The sequence below is a fragment of the Thalassophryne amazonica genome, chromosome 4, assembly GCF_902500255.1.
Source record: "Thalassophryne amazonica chromosome 4, fThaAma1.1, whole genome shotgun sequence".
Lineage (NCBI taxonomy): Eukaryota > Metazoa > Chordata > Actinopteri > Batrachoidiformes > Batrachoididae > Thalassophryne > Thalassophryne amazonica.
In genome coordinates this window covers 85,779,020-85,798,921 of record NC_047106.1, presented here as the reverse complement: position 1 = coordinate 85,798,921, position 19,902 = coordinate 85,779,020, and the positions used below count along the sequence as shown (strand labels likewise).

Here is a 19,902-nt window from a genome sequence, read left to right as displayed (position 1 = left end):
TGCAAAACAGGAAGCACCAGATCTGGAAAGACTTGGACCTTCGTTCACTTGCAAAGATATCAGCATCTCCAAACACCTCCATCCACCGACTCATGACTCCATAACCTTTTCCCAGGTGCTTCTCAATCTCCAAGGCCAATGTCAAAGACTGAGGACCCAGAGATATTAATATCACTGCTGAGACAAGCAATCAGAGTATCCACTGATTTGCAAAGAACAAAGGATCGTTTGTGAAGTGAAGGTCCGTCAACCTTTCCTCGCCAAAAAAAAAAAAAAACAAAAAAAACACCCAAGTCATGAGTTTCCACAACTATACCCAACACCCAGTTTATGCATGCAATGAATGGTGTAGCAGGCAGAACACATGCCTGCCGATTGCCAGTTTTCACTAGGAAAATCTCAAGTGTCGTCACCTCCACTCTGCACAGCACAGGCTGGCTATCATGTCCAGTAACTTCTCGGGGTTCCCACAGAATTCTTAGGGTGACCCAGAGAGTAGCCCAATCAAGTGAATAAAAAGCTCAACTTAGCCTGCAAAAAAGTACTGCCGATATTCATGCTTGTGTTCTATGAGTACTAGAACGCTAGTCAATAAACTACAACACGGTCGATAGTTGACTTCTTGGGCATGAAGCCAGACTCTTAGGATCGCTGACCAGCAAGTATCTGGACTTGAATCTTATTAAGAATAAACCTTCCCTGGCACACAGACCAGTGTGATAATGCTATAGTTCTTATAATCCATGTAATCACCATTGTCTTTCCAGATTGGGAAAAAATCCTTTCTTCCAACCTGTAGGGATGATATCTCCCAGACTGAAACACAAACTGAGTGCAATGCCAGGAGAAGAGCATCTCTACCCGCCTTGAGGAGCTCAGCTCCAATGCCACAAATCCTTGGAGTTTTGCCTGCCCTCAGCTGCCATACTGAAGCTCCAATTGAGTAAAAGTCCTACCACATATTTGTTTCAATCACCAACTCAATCAGCTGATTCTAATTAGTTCAGCTCCTCAGTCAGCCAGTGAAATTATCTGTTTTGGGAGTACAGGTAGAACAATACGTGGTAGGATGTTTTGATGGAAATCCAGAAAATGGCTGCTAAGATGTTGACCAAAACACAGAAAATTCAGTTTTGTGTCCATAAATTAACAGTGTCAGCACTCTGAGTTTGATTACACCAAAACCACTGAGTGTTCACTAACTGAGCTACACACACACACACAAAAATCATCGTACAGATTCGACAGTGAGCTCCTGCTCCTGTTGCAGCAGAAGGACACTCTGGTCGATGGCTCTAACAGAGCACAGGGAGCCGGGGTGGGCTTGTAGGTTCAGTGTGGTCTTCTCCGCTGGAAGCTCTTGGAGGGAGGAGAACTTCAGAGACACCTGCACAGAAAGCATTAAGTCATGAGGTTGCTGCTGTATAGTTGGAATTTATGCTTCTCCGCCTACTGGACAAAAATATCAAAGAAAAAAATTGTACGCCCTCATATTTTAGCAGCAATGTGGAATTGTGGTCTGGTGGTACCTTGTTTTTCAAGCAGAGCTCAACAGGGAAGTTCTGGCTGTCAGCCACAGCCTCACTGCTGGGCATGATGGTGTAAATCACCAACTGGGCCACCGGTGCCAGCTCGATCACATGATGGAGTGGCACAGACACCTCCCCTTTGTTGACTGAAAAACACACAAAGTCGTGATGTCCAGGATGAAACAGTCAAAAAAAAAAAAAAAATCAATCAATCCACCAATAATAATAACAGTAATAATGATACACATAAAAAAATAAATAAATATATATATACATATACACATACACACACACACACGTACATATTCTATTTTTACCTCATTATCTTATTTTATTGTACTGTTACAAGTATTATTATTATTGCTTATCCTTGCACACGGTGTTTGATGCACATTTTCCTCTACTCGCACCCATCTTGTGTGTTTTTTTTAAGAGCTGACGTAACGTGAATTTCTCCACAGTGAGATCAATAAAGTCTTATCTTATCTTGAAGAACCTGATCAATTGACTTACACCAGGAGTGTGAGTGCTCAGTCTACCACAGCGTCACACTTTAAGAGCCAAATGATCATTTTCTGAACAATAACAACTCCATCTATAATAATGTTGTACTGTTAAAAAAATTCTGTTATTAGCTGAAGGAAATAAAATTGGCATCTGTCGCAAGTGTCTTTGGTTCAGTATTCAACCCTGCTTCATTGTTTTTCTTTCCGTGAGTTTATTAATATTGTGATTTTCCTGAATTTCACTGCTAATTCCACAGACATTTTTGCAGTGTATTAAAAAGTGTTAAACTCATGGTGTAAAACACAGTGACACTGCACTGAAGGTGTGCAATGCACTAGTTTAAAATACTAAGACACTGATATAATCCAATATCATTGGCTAAAACAGGCCCACAGCCCTCGAGTTTGATATGACAAATCTTGCAGGAAAGCGGTGCAGCCTGAGTATTTTTGTTTCAAGGATAATTTTTAGTCAATACTGACAAAGTACACAAGAATTCTCTCATGCCATGAGCATCTAATGTCACAGAAATGATGTAGTTTAAGATTTTTTTCTTTTACCAGTTCCCACTTTAACATCCACCGGGATGAGACCATGCTGCACAATTGTGCCTTTGGACATTACCTAAAAAACACAATAATGCAGAGAGCAATATTCATTATTGCAATGCTTTAACATTTTATACATTCAGAACAGCCTGCAAGTGTGGCAGGAGCAGTTTTATCACATCACTTGTTATAACATCTAATCCACAAGAGGTACCAAAGATATAAATGCTCTACTGCTAAGATATTACAAGAACACAAAGGTTAGGTGCCCCTTATTAGGATGGAAACTTATACAAACATCATAGCAACACATCCTAAACTAGTGGTGGGTGATATACAGTAAACCATTTCAATAGCAAAACATGTTGCTTTGTATTATTGTGTATGCAAATTATTTCATGCATAATCCTTCAAATTTAGCATTTAGAAACATACATTTATAGTTAGGGTTAGAATAACAACAATAAGAAAGTGTAAGAGGAATAGCCACTATTTTTTCCATTCGTGTGATCACAGCCACCTGACATGAGATATGTACAAACTTTGTGCATTATCTTTTGTATATTTTCCTACAGATTTTTATGTGAGGACAATGTGCACAGAAAGTGATGCTGAATTCATTTGTTCTCTAAGGGGGAGCTCACTCCCCCACACTTTGAAAACCCCTGTCTTAGAATATATCCCTAACTAAGATGTTGAGCTGTGGGGAACCACAGGTTCCAGATGTGCCCATTTGTACTATATATGGAGGACAGCTAACCTTTGGGGAAAATCTGTTTACAGTTATGCTACATTTTTAAGTATTGACATAGAAAATAATTCTTGACTTTTATGAAAGTCTTTATTGAAGGTTTAATCTATTTTCAGTTGTGTTCAATTTTCTAAAATTTATTTTTAATCATCAACAAGCTTTTCTGAAGCTGCTTAACCAGAACAATATTCCATGTAAAGAAATTCCAAATAACTAAAGTTTTATATTTGCAATGTGACAGTGTTCACATTAGATTTTTTTTCCTATTTTCTTTTGGCCCGTGTGAGACACTATTCTGCTGTTTTGTCCAAAGTGTGAACATGTTAATTCTGGGTTTGGAGTCACATGCATACAGAGAATGTCCAAATTTGAAACTGCTGTCTGAGATGTTAGAGGATGGACAGACTGATGAATTTTGTCAGGTCTGCAGCAACCTCACAGGCTTTTATTTTGAAATACAGGCTCTTATTGTGGAAGTGCAACATAAACAGGCTTAGTGTTTTCAAAATTATGGATTTCTCAAAAAGTATTGATCTGATCGCTTTGATGTTTTCACGACTTGACTCCTCATGAAAAAATACATAAATAAGCCAAAGGATGAAAGTCAGCTCTTTCTGGATTTCAGTTGATATTCCAAATACACAAACACACAGAGGCCACTTGACTTATTATATGGATGTGTGTGAACACAAATACGCAAAAATTCTCATAACTAAAAGTAAGGTGTGAATGTTGAGCATGTTTTTGACAGGTTGAGTGCCTTCTGAAAATCTAAGCAGCTTCATGTGTGAAATTAAAAGTTTCAGGTGATGACGTCATGTTTTCATAGAGTTCAAACACAAGAAAGGGTCCAAAACCTGAAGTCGGCTCAATTTGAGCATTAAATAAAATCTGTATACTGCCAAATGTTTAAAATATACTGTGATATGAATTTGTGGCTATAACCACCGATGACAATTTGTCATTGCTGGTACTATGAGGTACTAAATATGTAAATATGAATTTGTCACCAAGCAGTACGGCTGAGATTCATATTCTCAAATGATAACATTTCCCTCATTAGTATATAAATTTCATTAAATGAACTTTCCTAAATAGGCATGATTGTCCTAGCGAAGACAACCAGGTCTTGTGATCACTGTGGTGATGTGTGTGAACTTTAATGTGGTCAATTTAATCAAAAATAATGTAGCAGAAGAAGCACAAGTTACAGCCAAATGTGTTGAGTGACACATAAATGTAGCTCATGATGGTTGGACTTTTAAATTTTTTATAGTTTGTCTGGGGTCACCACAGCAGACACGTGGTGTAACGTTGCAATCGAGGAGTGTCACTGGCAGTGTTGCCACAGTTACTTTGAAAAAGCAATATGATTACTCCTTGAAAAAGTAACTTGGTTACTTTACTGATTACTCAGTTTTAAAAGTAACTAAGTTAGATTACTAGTTATTTTATTAGTTACTTTCAGCAACTGCCGACAACACCCCCTCCCAGCTCAGCATGAAAATGATAACCTGTTTTACTAATACTCACTTTATAGTCACCTTTTCTTGACTTCAATGAACATAAATACTTGTTTTATAAAAAATAAAATAAAGATATCTTTCTTGACCTATATATTTAACTGTTGACAGCACTGTAACGGTAAACATTTCTAACCTACATTGTTTATAAATGAAATTATTAAATTCTTTCTAAGATTTTTCTGACATTTAAATTCTTTCTAAAACATTTTAGTTGTTGAAATTATTATTATTATTATTATTATTATTATTATTATAAGTCATGCTAGTAGTAGAAATAGTGTGAAAAATATCTTCAAAAGTGTCCCTTTAATCTAGGGCTGTGTGGGGAGCTACGCCCCCAACGTCCCCTTCTGTGTGGATTTGCCCCTGACTTGCTGTTTGAACAGAAGAATGGATCACATTTATTTATGCAGAAAACACGACCAGACTGATGGGTAAGAAAGTTTTATCAGTATTTTTTACGTCATGTTGTCCACAGAAAGACATTAGGTGCATTTGGGAGGGGAAAAAAAAACGAGTTAGTATTTGTTAATAAGACATTGTAGATCAGCTGTTTTTAACGAGGACACACAAAGAGGGATAGAGTTTTAAATAAAAAAACAAAAAAGGGTAAATATGTCTTTGTAAAGCCATAGCTCTGAGTGCTTTGAGAGACAACTGTTTTTCAACTCGGAGCTGCTGCGCAGAAGAGGAAAAGCTCAGAGCTCGTTGAAAGAGGGCAAAGTGGACAGATCAATGGAATTCTGACCTCTCCCCTGCTCACGGCCCGGTGTTAATGCTGCGATTGACCCACAATACAAAAATAATAGTAATGCACAATGCACTCGGAGAAGTAACTTTAATGTGATTACTGATTTGGAAAGATTAACGTGTTACTGAAAAAAGTGGTCAGATTAGAGTAATGTGTTACTAAGTAACACCTTACCGGCATCACTGGTCATTGGCTCATCAAGTGTTCACACAGACACGTCTAACGACAATGCATTACATAAAAATGCAAACAACACTTCATATTTCAGGCCTGGCAACAAAAATGTTCTTCTTACCAGATAAAATAAGTTAATGACTTCTTCTCCCTTCTTTAGCTCCTCCCCCTGAATGATGTATTGAGCACGCACAGCAGCGTCCTTCCCACAGGCCATCACCTCATCAAACTGCATGAGCTTCAGAAAACTGTTGCTCTTAGAGTAAAATGGACTGACGTGGTGATAGGCCGACCTATATTCTGGTAGGCGCATATTAGGCAAGTACAGATTATCGTTGTCCTTCATTTTAGCGCTTGCCTGTTGACACAGGAGACAGCAGTCAAACAAGGTTTCCATTCTGTTGTCACCCTCCTTTTTTAAACTCACTTTTTAAGCAGCATAAACATGTAAACAAAAATAATAACAATGGAAACACAATCCTATGCACAAGAAACAAGATGGTCCATCATTAGACTGCATGATTCTGCCAAGGCCCAAAACAACTTCTTTTGCAATGTTAAAATGACTTATTTTTCTGGCTGTGTCCTTTTATATGAAGCCACACAGTGACAAGCAATGGTGGGCACTGTTCAGCTAATCAGATAACCGATAATTACTGAAGATAATGTTTCTGTTAGCAGATTAGCTTTAAGTTTTAAAACCACCATCGGACCAATTGCGATAAATTTAGTTCTGATAACTTTTAGACCGCTAACATTTTTTTTTACATAGCTAGTAATGTTGAAAAACATTTATAATACCTTTTACTACTGTCTGCTGTGTATTTTGCAGCAGTGAGGTAGCTAAGAGGAGCTGAGCTCAACTCTGCTGGCAGCAGAAGGAGCCTAGCCACCAGACTACCACAAAAAAAAAAAAAAGAAAAGTCATTATTCCTTAACACCATAAAGTGGTCCAGCCATGAGGCAGAGGTCTTGAAAAGGAAAGCAGGTTTGATTTATGGTTTTGATTTATAAATCTAATTATTCCGGATAGAATAACTACATTAATGTAAACTCTTAAAATGTATAAAGTGAATATATAACACATATCTGTTAATTTTAAAATAATGCACTAATTCTGAAGATTTGAACATTAACACACAGATACCCAAAGGGTTTATGGGTAAACCTAGCCTCCACTCATACTCATTGGTATTCATTCATTCATACTCATTGGATACATCCTCAAATGACACTGTTCTGATGGCGTGACTGAAGGTGGACTGCCCGCTGCCTTGCAGAACAACTCCTATAAAGACAGCAAACCCATACGTCACCGCTCATGTCCTCTGTAGTGTTTTTAATCTTCCATTTACAGTGACTACTTTCATTGTGTCATGTTAACATTGGTTGAAATAAAAGGATTAATAAATTAAATAATTTTGACCGTGTTGAATGTTTGGTCTCCAAGGTAAAGGTCAAACATTCATTCTATGCAAAAACCAACACAAGTGAATCAATGTAACGTGTGTCTTGGTGTTTACAAACAAATGTGCTTTTGTAAAATTTTGTAAATTAACAGATGTGTTATATATCACTTTGTATATTTTAAGAGTTTACATTAATGTAGTTATTCTATTCAGATTAATTTGATTTATAAATCAAAACCATAAGTCAAACCTGCTTTCCATTTCAAGACCTCTGCCTCATGGCTGGACCACTGTATGGTATCAATGCCTATATATTCTTAGGTCTTAAGGCTGCAGTCTTTAATTGATGCACAGTTTTGTGTGTATGTCTATACATGTTGCCTTGCTGAAAGTTGTGTTGCAAATAAAGTTTTCCTTAGATTAAACCCAACTCTGTATTTATTCAAATTTCCCCCTGCTCAGCAAGTGTATTATTTCAAAACTAGGGTTCAGTACACCATCATCGACAGATAGTCCAAAAAAGACTCCAAGTAGTGATCTGACAGTTTGGGACCAACCTTTGTAGAGGCTGTGCCTGAATTAACAAGCAATGGAAAACAACCATATACAGTAAACTCATAATAATGTAAAAGAAATAAACAGAACAATCACCCACTTTTAGTGACACACTGTTTTTCCAGAGAGATGTGTCCAAAGAAAATGAGGCCATGCCATTTTTGTCGGTCATGAGTGTTATGTTTTGCAATTCATAGGCGAACAGGTACACTGGCTCACTGACGACAGGTTTAAGGTCTGGGCCAATCATTTTGACCTACAAAAAAGAGTCAAAGGGAAAGGGCACAGACATTCATTCATTAAATCAGTATGTTGACAGTAACCCCAAATACATGAAAATACTGAGAGTAAAGATGGGAATATTTGCCCAAAAGGTGGTGCTAAAAATAGTTTGATCATTAAAAACAAAAGGAATAACTAACTGCCACTTGCTTTTAGATTAAGAAAGAATAGAATACCATATGGCCAAAAGGAAGTGATGCTTGTTGTACATTTGATTCAAGTAATTAAGAACACTGATTACCTTTCCCTCAAAGGGGATCCCGGGCTTGTAAGCTTCAGATACATCCTCGAATGACACTGTTCTGATGGCGTTACTGAAGGTGGACTGCCCGCTGCCTTGCAGAACAACTCCTATAAAGACAGCAAACCCACAAGTCACCGCTCATGTCCTCTGTAGTGTTTTTAATCTTCCATTTACAGTGACTACTTTCATTGTGTCATGTTAACATTGGTTGAAATAAAAGGATTAATAAATTAAATAATTTTGACTGTGTTGAATGTTTGGTCTCCAAGGTAAAGGTCAAATAAGGTCGATGTACACTGGATTCTACATATGAATGAAGCTGGGATGTTGTGTAAAATGTAAATAAAACAGAATACAGTGATTTGCAAATCCTCTTCAACCTATATTCAATTGAATACACCACAAAGACAAGATATTTAATGTTCAAACTGATGAACTTTATTGTTTTTGTGAAAATATTTGCTCATTTTGAAATGGATGCCTGCAACACGTTTAAAAAAAAGCTGGGACAGTGGTATGTTTACCACTGTATTGCATCATCTTTCCTTCTAACAACACTCAATAAGTGTTTGGGAACTGAGGACACTAATTGTTGAAGTTTGTAGGTGGATTTTTTTCCCCATTCTTGCTTGATGTATATTCAGTTGTTCAACAGTCCGGGGTCAACGTTGTCATATTTTGCACTTCATAATGTGCCACACATTTTCAATGGGCAACAGGTCTGGACTGCAGGCAGGTCAGTCTAGTACCCGCACTCTTTTACTACGAAGCCACGCTGTTGTAACACGTACAGAATGTGGCTTGGCATTGTCTTGCTGAAATAAGCAGGGACATCCCTGAAAAAGATGTTGCTTGGATGGCAGCATGTGTTGCTCCAAAACCTGGATGTACCTTTCAGTATTGATGGTGCCACCACAGATGGGTAAGTTGCCCATGCCATGGGCGCCAACACTCCCCCATACCATCACAGATGCTGTCTTTTGAACTTTGCGCTGGTAACAATCTGGATGGTCTTTTTCCTCTTTTGTCCGGAGGACACAACGTCCATGATTTCCAAAAACAATTTGAAATGTGGACTCAGACCACAGCACATTTTTCCACTTTGCGTCTGTCCATTTCAAATGGACAGAGAAGGTGGCAGCGTTTCTGGATGTTGTTGATGTTTGGCTTTCGTTTTGCATGGTAGAGTTTTAACTTGCACTTGTAGATGTAGCGATGAACTGTGTTAACTGACAATGGTTTTCTGATGAGTTCCTGAGCCCACGCAGTAAGATCCTTTACACAATGATGTCGGTTTTTAATGCAGTGTTGCTTGAGGGATCGAAGGTCACGGGCATTCGATGTTGGTTTTCGGCCTTGCCGCTTACGTGGCGAAAGTTCTCCAGATTCTCTGAATCTTCTGATTATATTATGGACTGTAACTGAACATTGAGAAACATTGTTCTTAAACTGTTGGACTATCTTTTCACACAGTTGTTCACAAAGTGGTGATCCCCATCTTTGCTTGTGAACAGGTGAGCCTTTTGGGGTGCTCCTTTTATACCCAATCATGACACTCACCTGTTTCCAATTAACCTGTTCACCTGTGGAATGTTCCAAACAGGTGTTCTTTGAGCATTCATCAACATTCCCAGTCTTTTGTTGCCCCTGTCCCAGCTTTTTTGAAATGTGTTGCAGGCATTTATTTCAAAATTAGATGTTTTTGTGCAAATATTTGCTATCAGTTTGAACATTAAATATCTTATTTTGTGGTGTATTCAATTGAATATAGGTTGAAGAGGATTTGCAAATCATTGTATTCAGTTTTATTTATATTTCACACAACCTCTCAACGTCACTGGAATTGGTGTAAACTATTCCTTTTGAGAACGTTATTAACCCAACCAATAATTTGGATCTTTTTTTTTTTTTTTATGAAATTGGAACTTTAACTTTTGACCCCTGTACAAATTGACCTTTGTCACCATTTTTGCTGTTGTTACACCATAACTCCAGAACCCCCCCGGCCAAAAAAAAACCAACCAACAAAAAAAAAAAAAAAAAAAAAAAAAAAAAAAAAAAAAAAAAAAACTCTCCTTGGTTCAATGATCATTTACGTGGCCTCAAGGATAGATCTAGAGGTCTAGAGCAAAAATGGCTGTTGCTCACAACTAGAAGTATTATCCCTTGCTTGGCACAATGCCATTTTGGACTATATGCATGCACTATTGGCTACAAAATGGGCCTACTACTGATTTGATCAACAAAAACAAGTATAATTCAATGTTCTTGTTTGACACGGTGACACCACTTATTCAAGGACATGCAGTGACAATATGACAAATGCACTTACATTGCTGTATGAGTGAGGTCCAATTGCGGGTGGAGGAAATATAATCCAGGAGCACACGAAGTGCACTTGTTGTGTACATTCGGCCAGGATCCGAAATGGTGGATCATTTTGAACTGCCCCTCGAACGTGATCAGAATGCTTCGAATGCTGTCGTCATGACATCTGATTATTTAGATTGCAGTCAGATTGTGGTCAGACTGCACTCCAATCCCCATTCAATATTTTTCCGCCTCGACAGCCAGCACATGTGCAAAACATTCGGGATGGCAACAGTAATCTGCCCGACTGTTTAGACTGCTCTCAGAATGCTGTCCAACATCCTCGAATACACCTTGACACTTCCGGAATGTGGGCCGAACTTTCATTTGGACACCATTCAACCTCTAGTGCGACAGGGGTATTAGATTAGTTTGAAAAGAAAAAAGATGACATTAGATCTAATATACCCCAGCATGCCTTAGTCCTACCACTGCACCTTGTTACTGATGTGGGTGCCATCGCTGACACCTCACCTAGATTTACTGAATGTGATATCATCTCACTGGATGAGCTGACAAAACTTGTGATTACTGCTAAATGCACAACATGTCTTTTTAACACATGCCAACTACCTGTTTACAGACCTGTGGCCTACACTAGGGCCTACTGTATTGGAAATTATTAATCTGTGACTAACCACAGAAGCTGTTCCTAAAAGCTTTAAATCCACAGTGATTAAACCAATACTTAAACTGAACCTGCACCCCACTCTCCTGAAAAATTGTAGGCTGATGTCAAACCTGTCATTTTGATCTAAAATGCTTGTAAAAGTAGTTTTGCAGCAGTTTGTGGACCACCTTACTGAGAATAACCTTTCTGAGCCTCTTTGAGTTAGTGAAGCACAGGACAAGCTGTTGGCAACCACCTTAGGAATCTCTGTGTCCTTCTTGATTTACTGCTGGTGAATTAATGCCTCAGGTGCAGTTATTTCCATCTAACTAATTCTGCTCTTTTTCTCTCTGTCCAAAGCACTGACAACACCAATGACTGATCCCCGCCCTGCACCCTAGGGCGCCAGACCACGGGATTCCACTGACCGGAGGTCCTGCCCTGCTGCCTACTGGTGCTTGACATGGACACCTATGTATTAGAGACCCAAGATGGACTCTACTTTATTTTCAATTAAGGACTCTGTTTTTTGTTCTTCTGTTTCTTCTGTTTATAAAGAAAGGCTTGCACAACTGCAAAACCTTGCAATTGTTAAAATGGCATAAGCAGTGGGTCACCCCTCTGGGCCTGGTCTGCTTGAGGTTTCTGACTCACTGTCACCAGAGGGAGTTTTTCCTTCCTATTGTTGTTTGTGCGCTTGCTCAGGGGGGTTGGTAAGGTTAGACGTTACTCATGTGAAGCACCTTAAGGCAGCTTTGTTGTTATTTGGCGCTATACAAATGAAATAAATTGAATTCAACTGAACATCTGATCTGCGGGAAAAGTCCACTGTCTGTGTGTGTGTGGTGGGTCGCTGTAGCAACAGTTTTACATCTATATTAGATACAGGGTATTTCTACTCAACAAAAATATAAACGCAACACTTTTGGTTTTGCTCCCAATTTGTATGAGATGAACTCAAAGATCTAAAACTTTTTCCACATACACAATATCACCATTTCCCTCAAATACTGTTCACAAACCAGTCTAAATCTGTGATAGTGAGCACTTCTTTGCTGAGATAATCCATCCCACCTCACAGGTGTGCCATATCAAGATGCTGATTAGACACCATGATTAGTGCACAGGTGTGCCTTAGACTGTCCACAATAAAAGGCCACTCTGAAAGGTGCAGTTTTGTTTTATTGGGGGGGATACCAGTCAGTATCTGGTGTGACCACCATTTGCCTCATGCAGTGCAACACATCTCCTTCGCATAGAGTTGATCAGGTTGTCAGTTGTGGCCTGTGGAATGTTGGTCCACTCCTCTTCAATGGCTGTGCGAAGTTGCTGGATATTGGCAGGAACTGGTACACGCTGTCGTATACGCCGGTCCAGAGCATCCCAAACATGCTCAATGGGTGACATGTCCGGTGAATATGCCGGCCATGCAAGAACTGGGACATTTTCAGCTTCCAAGAATTGTGTACAGATCCTTGCAACATGGGGCCGTGCATTATCCTGCTGCAACATCAGGTGATGTTCTTGGATGTATGGCACAACAATGGGCCTCAGGATCTCGTCGGTATCTCTGTGCATTCAAAATGCCATCAATAAAATGCACCTGTGTTCTTCGTCCATAACAGACGCCTGCCCATACCATAACCCCACTGCCACCATGGGCCACTCGATCCACAACATTGACATCAGAAAACCGCTCACCCACACGACGCCACACACGCTGTCTGCCATCTGCCCTGAACAGTGTGAACTGGGATTCATCCGTGAAGAGAACACCTCTCCAACGTGCCAAACGCCAGCGAATGTGAGCATTTGCCCACTCAAGTCGGTTACGACGACGAACTGGAGTCAGGTCGAGACCCCGATGAGGACGACGAGCATGCAGATGAGCTTCCCTGAGACGGTTTCTGACAGTTTGTCCAGAAATTCTTTGGTTATGCAAACCGATTGTTTCAGCAGCTGTCCGAGTGGCTGGTCTCAGACGATCTTGGAGGTGAACATGCTGGATGTGGAGGTCCTGGGCTGGTGGGGTTACACGTGGTATGTGGTTGTGAGGCTGGTTGGATGTACTGCCAAATTCTCTGAAACGCCTTTGGAGACGGCTTATGGTAGAGAAATGAACATTCAATACACGAGCAACAGCTCTGGTTGACATTGCTGCTGTCAGCATGCCAATTGCATGCTCCCTCAAATCTTGCGACATCTGTGGCATTGTGCTGTGTGATAAAACTGCACCTTTCAGAGTGGCCTTTTATTGTGGGCAGTCTAAGGCACACCTGTGCACTAATCATGGTGTCTAATCAGCATCTTGATATGGCACACCTGTGAGGTGGGATGGATTATCTCAGCAAAGGAGAAGTGCTCACTATCACAGATTTAGACTGGTTTGTGAACAATATTTGAGGGAAATGGCGATATTGTGTATGTGGAAAAAGTTTTAGATCTTTGAGTTCATCTCATACAAAATGGGAGCAAAACCAAAAGTGTTGCGTTTATATTTTTGTTGAGTGTAAGAGAGTTGACTTTAAGGATGCATGTTAAATTCTATGAGGCATCAGTCAGCCTACCTGTGCCATCCTCCTTCAGTTCAGCAGATACCTTGAAGTTGTCGTCGAGCATGTTCTTATCAAGGGAAAATGCTGTCATATTTATGCTTTGCGTCGCACAACCAGATTTATCGGTCTAGAAGACAATAACAAGAGGAAATAAATTAAAAACAGAAGAAATAGATGATTTTTTTTTTCAGATTTGGCAGGAAACATTTGTTTGATCTTATATACTCACTTTCAGTGAATACTGATTGCAGATATCACTTCCAATAGGCCATCTAAAACCATAGTTGTATCTACAAAATTCTACTTTAACTGAACCCAAAACTGGTTTCCCATAAGTGTATCTGCAAGGAAAAGAACAAGAGTAAAGAAGGTGAAGGTTTCTTGATCATGTCACAGTGAAAATATTCCAGTTAAAAATATTTTTAATGTTTGTCGTCTTTCGGCTGCACCCGCTTTGTTCACGGGTCGCCACAGTGGAACCGGCACAGATCCGCATTGGGATTTAGCACAGGTTTTACGTTGGATGTCCTTCCTGATGCAACTCGAGTTTTACTAAGAGGTCTTCTATTCAAGTACTGATCAGGACCTAACCTGTTTATGTTGTGAGATCTGATGGGATCAAACAAACACAAAGCAGGACAGCAGCAAAATCGTGTTCAATGTTCATACAGCTCAAAATGGTCCATTCATTATCCAAAGAGTTAAACATTCAACACATTTAAAGAACTAGGACCTGATTTACGAAGATTCCAGATAACAATTGCTAAATTGCGTAGGCAAACCAAACACAGATATCTGTGCACATAGCTGTCTGTGTTCTACCATCAGAGCACAGCATAACTATTCCCCACTTTGCTTAAATACTGTGGATGGAACAAAAAATGAATTCCTGTTTTTTTATGTTGTTTGTTGTAATATCCAGCACATGACCGTGTTCATGGGCTGTGCGTTCTGTGCGCACAGCTGTGTTGTCTCACACAGACTCCAATATGTATGTGGTCCACCTGTTACGCATGGAGACATTTATTCTTAAAGAAACAAGCATAAAGTAAACCAGTAACACTTTAAATATACCCAGTGTTTACAATCATTTTTTTTTATTCTGTTTATGAGGAGGTAGCGCGAGCGCAATAAGCACTGGCTAAATTTAATTTTGATCTTGATAAATGGTGTGTGTGAATACCTCACTTGTTTGCTCATTTAAAAGATGTAACCATCAGTGCACTCTGTAATAAATCAGCATGCCCCCATGCACTATGATGTTCGTGCATGTATTAAGACATGGAGTAAATCAGGCTCTTCATGAAGAGAGATGTTTTCTTTCTTCTGTCTCACAAAACTAAACAGAGATACTCACTTTCCACAAATCTTCAGCTCTATCTCCTTGTCTAGAATAGTGATCACACTGGGCAGGTAAACTTTCACCTCATATTTGGGCAAAACTAAAGCAAAAAACAAAAACAAAACAAGACATCACAGAGTAAAATCTTACAGTTGAAAGTTCTACACAGACAAATTCAAAGGAACAAATCCAAATCAATTGTTTTTGGTAAATGTGAGACATTTATTATCTTTCCACGTGAAAGAGCAGCAGACCATATTCTTTGATTTCAAAGCTGTGAGATATTTCCTCTCCTTTGTCCGTTGTGGCTGTGATGACGTAGACTCCTTGTTCCGCCTCAGGGTTCATGGGATGGGAAAGATCGAGGATTCCGCCAGCAACGGATTGGTCCAACCACTGAGCAATACGGTTTGCCCTGGGATCCTGTTTACAAAAAACACATTCATTGATGGCTGAATCGATGTTTTTCTGTACATAATGAAAAAAAAAAAAACCCCAACACATTTATAGTGGGTCAATTCAAATTATGGTGATCAACTATCATTTATCAACTATTTTAAAAAAACCTTGTGTCGTACCTGGAGCTCCACCACTTTATACTGGAAAACAAAAAAGTAAATGTCAGTTAGGTGCCAGATGAATTTATTAAATGAGAAAATAGTTTACTAGACTACAGCCCTAATTATTACTGACATAAAGAATCAATTAATCAAACACGCCATCAGTTCACAGTCCTGCTCATCAGTATCTGGATCACCTCCAAAATTCAGTGGAGTCTTCCATGCCCTAACATCTATCTGTGGTGCAAATTTGGTGAGAATTTGTGAAGTAGTTTTGAAGTAATCCTTCAAAGCCTATATAAAGGGAAATCTTGATCCAGACTCTGCATCCGAATCACCGTGGCCGAATATGTATGTGTGTTGAAAATTTCATCAAAATCCATGCAGTAGTTTTGGCATAATCCTGCTAACAGTAATCCTTCAAGGCCGACATGAAGTGAAACTTGATCCAGAATCCAGATGCAGATCTGGCACTTGTTTTGACATAATCTTGCTAACAGACAGACAGACAAAAGACAGATAAATAAATAAATAAACACCAATGATTTTATTACACCCTTGGCGGATGTAGTCCCTTACCAAAAAATAGTACTTATAAGTATATAAAAAGTAAACTAGAAGTATACTTGAAACATACTTGCATATACTACTTTTTGGTAAGGGGTAATTCTGCTTTCAAAATGTTTCAGATTTGTTCACTCATAACTAAAAAGGTTTAATCAGAAGCCATAATCTATTACACCTACCCTTCACACAAAACATAAATACAACACAACATGACGGTCTTTTAAAATAATTACCAGAGCATCAAGCATCACACCAGTTGATACTGTCCATAAACAATTATATCCCTCCAAGACATTATTATTCATATGTACCACACTGAAAAAAGAGAATTGTTGAACCAACTTAAATGAATTATTTCAATTGGCAACATCTAAATGAATTAAGTTGTTTGAACTTAAGTTGGTAAGTTTGAGTTGATCTAACTTACCAACTTAAGTTCAAACAACTTAACTCATTCAGCTGTTACCAACTGAAACAACATTTTAAGTTGGTTCTTTTTTCAGTGCAGTTTCATAATTTAATCACTGAGTAAAATGTAAGGCCAGGTATGACTGAACAAATCTCACAACCCATCTGAGTGGCAGGTCATTCACAGCAAATTCATGTTTTGTCATCAAATATTTCTAATCCCCAGAACCTTTATTTCAATTCTACATGATATTTCCAGTGATGATAATTATGTAAGGGATTTGTATAAATTTGATGTATACAGTGTAGGGGGAAAACAAGGGTGGTGGTGGGGGGGGGGGGGGGTCAGTTTATTTCAGTCATTCAGCTAAAACAGTCTTCTGCAACAATCAGATTCCGAATTGGACAGTGTTTAAAAATAATTAGTGGATACCGGTGATGATAAAGTGGTTTTCTTTTGACACGTGTGGAGAGCTTCCCTCATTATGTGCCACATCTGAATTAATTTGACATTTGCACACTCCTTTGTGGTTTCAGCCTGATTGTCTCTTGACAAATGGAAAAGGCCTTCAGCCTGTATTGATTCAGATGGCTGGGTCACATGCAGTTTGTGCCAGATGAACTCTGACAGCATGTTTATCACACTACACCACACAGCGCTTTACACCCACGCCGTCTTCAAAATCAACAAACAGCTCTCCTTTCACCTCCCACTCTCCTGAACCAAAATAGACCTTGCTCTCAGATTCAACAACAGCACGCTATAAATCACATCACATTATAAAGTTTACTGTCTGTGATTATTACATTCTATGCAAAATTCATGGATTCCTACAAACTACAGCTTTAGTTATGTAGAACCACTTACCACACGGTCCACAGAGAGGAAAGTGGTATCCAGAGACACAATCCGGAACTGGACTTTAAAAAGAGAAAACAAAACTACAATTAACATCATGTTATTATTGAATACAGTCAAGGTACTGCAACACCGAAACAAAGTATCATCAAAAACCATTCATAAACCAAGTACAAGGATGCGCACGCGTGTGTGTGTGTGTGTACACAAAAATATACAAAAATGCAAAAAATAAATTTATTGTAATTGGTATTAATGAATTTGTAATTTTGCTGAAGACTTTGATGAGGGTAGATACAATGAATTTAGATTTTTGATTTGCAAAGATAAATAGTAATAATTATATAACGGCTGAGTGGATCCTTGTCAGTTGATTGGTGGCTTGTATGTCACGTGACATGGATTATTCGTACCATTTGTCATTGTGTTTCATTTACCGTGCAAGAGTGCTTTTTAGCGTACAATTTTAGTTCCATATAAAATGTGCTAATGCACGACCCGAGCACCACACTACCAGGGGTGGCATTTAGCTAAATATGGTAGAGTTTGTTTTTGCTGATGGAAGAGGATTTGACTGAGCTAATTGACAGTGCTAATTCTTCAAGCACACACACACACACTATGTCGTAAGCTGTCTGGAGGCATGAGGAACTGTTAGGATGGAGAGCTGGACAAATTTTTAATGCAATTTTTCACTGGACTGAGCATACGGCAGTCTGTACACAAGTCAGCAGAAGGCATCATGGACTACATTATCAGAATTGTTTTTGAACCATCTGACTGTTTTTGCAAGTTGACTGAAAACAATTTTGGAGTCCTATTTAAAGCTTGTGTTGGACTCTTGACATCAAAGCAGCAATGATGCACACCAAAAATGTAAGTCCCTTTTCTATTGTTTATAAATTAATAAAATACCAACACTATTAAATGACAAGGATCTATTTCAGCCGTTTTATAAAACAAATGAATGTTTTTTCATTTATTCAATGGATCAATTTTACGCTAATGTGGAGGACGCTTACACCTCCGCCCCCCTCCCCCCACTCGGGCACTCGGATCACAATCTCGTCTACCTGCTCCACCAGTACACACCCAGGGTGAGAAGAGAGCCAGTTCAGAAAAGGTCAGTGAAACCTTGGACTGAAGAGGCCACACTGAGAGGCTGAGGGACTGTTTCAGAACCACAGACTGGAGCATGTTTCAAAACTCTCACGGTGAAGACATCAACAGCTTGACCCAGTGTGTCAGTGACTGCATGAACTTCTGTGTGGAGAACACTGTGCCCACCTGGGGGGTACGGTGCTTTCCCAACAACCACCCCTGGGTGACCCCCAAGCTGAAGGTCCTGATGAACCAGAAGAAGAGGGCTTTCAACTTGGGAGACAGAGAGGAGCAGCGTAGAGTCCAACAGGAACTCCAGTGGAAGATCAGTGCAGCCAAGATGGAGTATGGAAGGAAGATGGAGGAGCAGCTGGCCCAGAACAACATCAGGTACGTGTGGAGAGGCCTCAAGACCGCCTCTGGATTTGGGCAAGGTGCCAGCACAACTGCAGATGGAGATTCTCGGTTCGCAGAGGAGCTAAACAGCTACTTCAACCATTTTGGCTCCTCCACGCATGCCCCCCTGCCTGCTCCCGGCTCTCCACACGTCTCCAGCGGCCAGCCCTCCAGTCCCTCTGACCCCCCCACCTTCTTCCCCCTGGTCACCTCCACTGCACCGTGGACTTTGTCCCTCCTCTCCTCAAACTATATTCAGCACCAGCCCACCTCAGCTCACACCCCAGCCCCCCCCACTGTAACTCCAACCGAGGTGAGAGGCCAGCTCCTGCGGCTGAAGCAGAGGAAAGCAGCAGGACCTGATGGGATCTCCCCGAGGCTGCTGAGGACCTGTGCAGATGAGCTCTGTGAGGTCCTCAGCCACATCTTCAACATAAGCCTCAGCTTGGGGGTGGTCCCCACCCTGTGGAAGACCTCCTGTGTGGTCCCGGATCCCAAAACACCGCACGTCAAGGAACCAGCCCACTACAAACCAGGTGCCCTGACCTCCCACCTCATGAAGGCCATGGAATGGCTCGTCCTGTCTCACCTCCGCACCGTGGTGAACGACATTCTGGACCCACCGCAGTTCACCTACAGGTCCAACATCGGGGTAGATGATGCTGTCATCTACCTACTGCAGCAGGCGCTCATCCACCTGGAGACCGGCGGGAGCACTGTGAGATTCATGTTCTTTGATTTCTCGAGCGCTTTCAACATCATCAGACCAGAGCTTCTGCGGGGGAAACTGGAGGATGCAGGTGTGGATGGCCACCTCGCCGCCTGGACCATCGACTACCTCACTGACCGCCCGCAGTA

At 40.1% G+C, this 19,902-nt stretch overlaps 1 protein-coding gene across 3 annotated transcripts in view; it reads right to left on the bottom strand.

The window, feature by feature from the left end:
- Nucleotides 1–19,902, bottom strand: part of LOC117508439 (alpha-2-macroglobulin) — a 93,876-nt gene that overhangs the window by 48,873 nt on the left and 25,101 nt on the right. For all 3 annotated transcript variants that reach the window (XM_034168202.1, XM_034168203.1, XM_034168204.1), the window contains exons 4-15: nt 17,557–17,609; nt 15,732–15,752; nt 15,408–15,576; nt 15,169–15,253; nt 14,041–14,152; nt 13,824–13,938; nt 8,274–8,383; nt 7,851–8,006; nt 5,908–6,144; nt 2,597–2,660; nt 1,530–1,675; nt 1,238–1,387 (exon numbers count right to left, since the gene is read on the bottom strand). In XM_034168202.1, the coding sequence (XP_034024093.1) occupies nt 1,238–1,387; nt 1,530–1,675; nt 2,597–2,660; nt 5,908–6,144; nt 7,851–8,006; nt 8,274–8,383; nt 13,824–13,938; nt 14,041–14,152; nt 15,169–15,253; nt 15,408–15,576; nt 15,732–15,752; nt 17,557–17,609 (1,418 nt within the window). The remainder of the gene's footprint in view (nt 1–1,237; nt 1,388–1,529; nt 1,676–2,596; nt 2,661–5,907; nt 6,145–7,850; nt 8,007–8,273; nt 8,384–13,823; nt 13,939–14,040; nt 14,153–15,168; nt 15,254–15,407; nt 15,577–15,731; nt 15,753–17,556; nt 17,610–19,902) is intronic.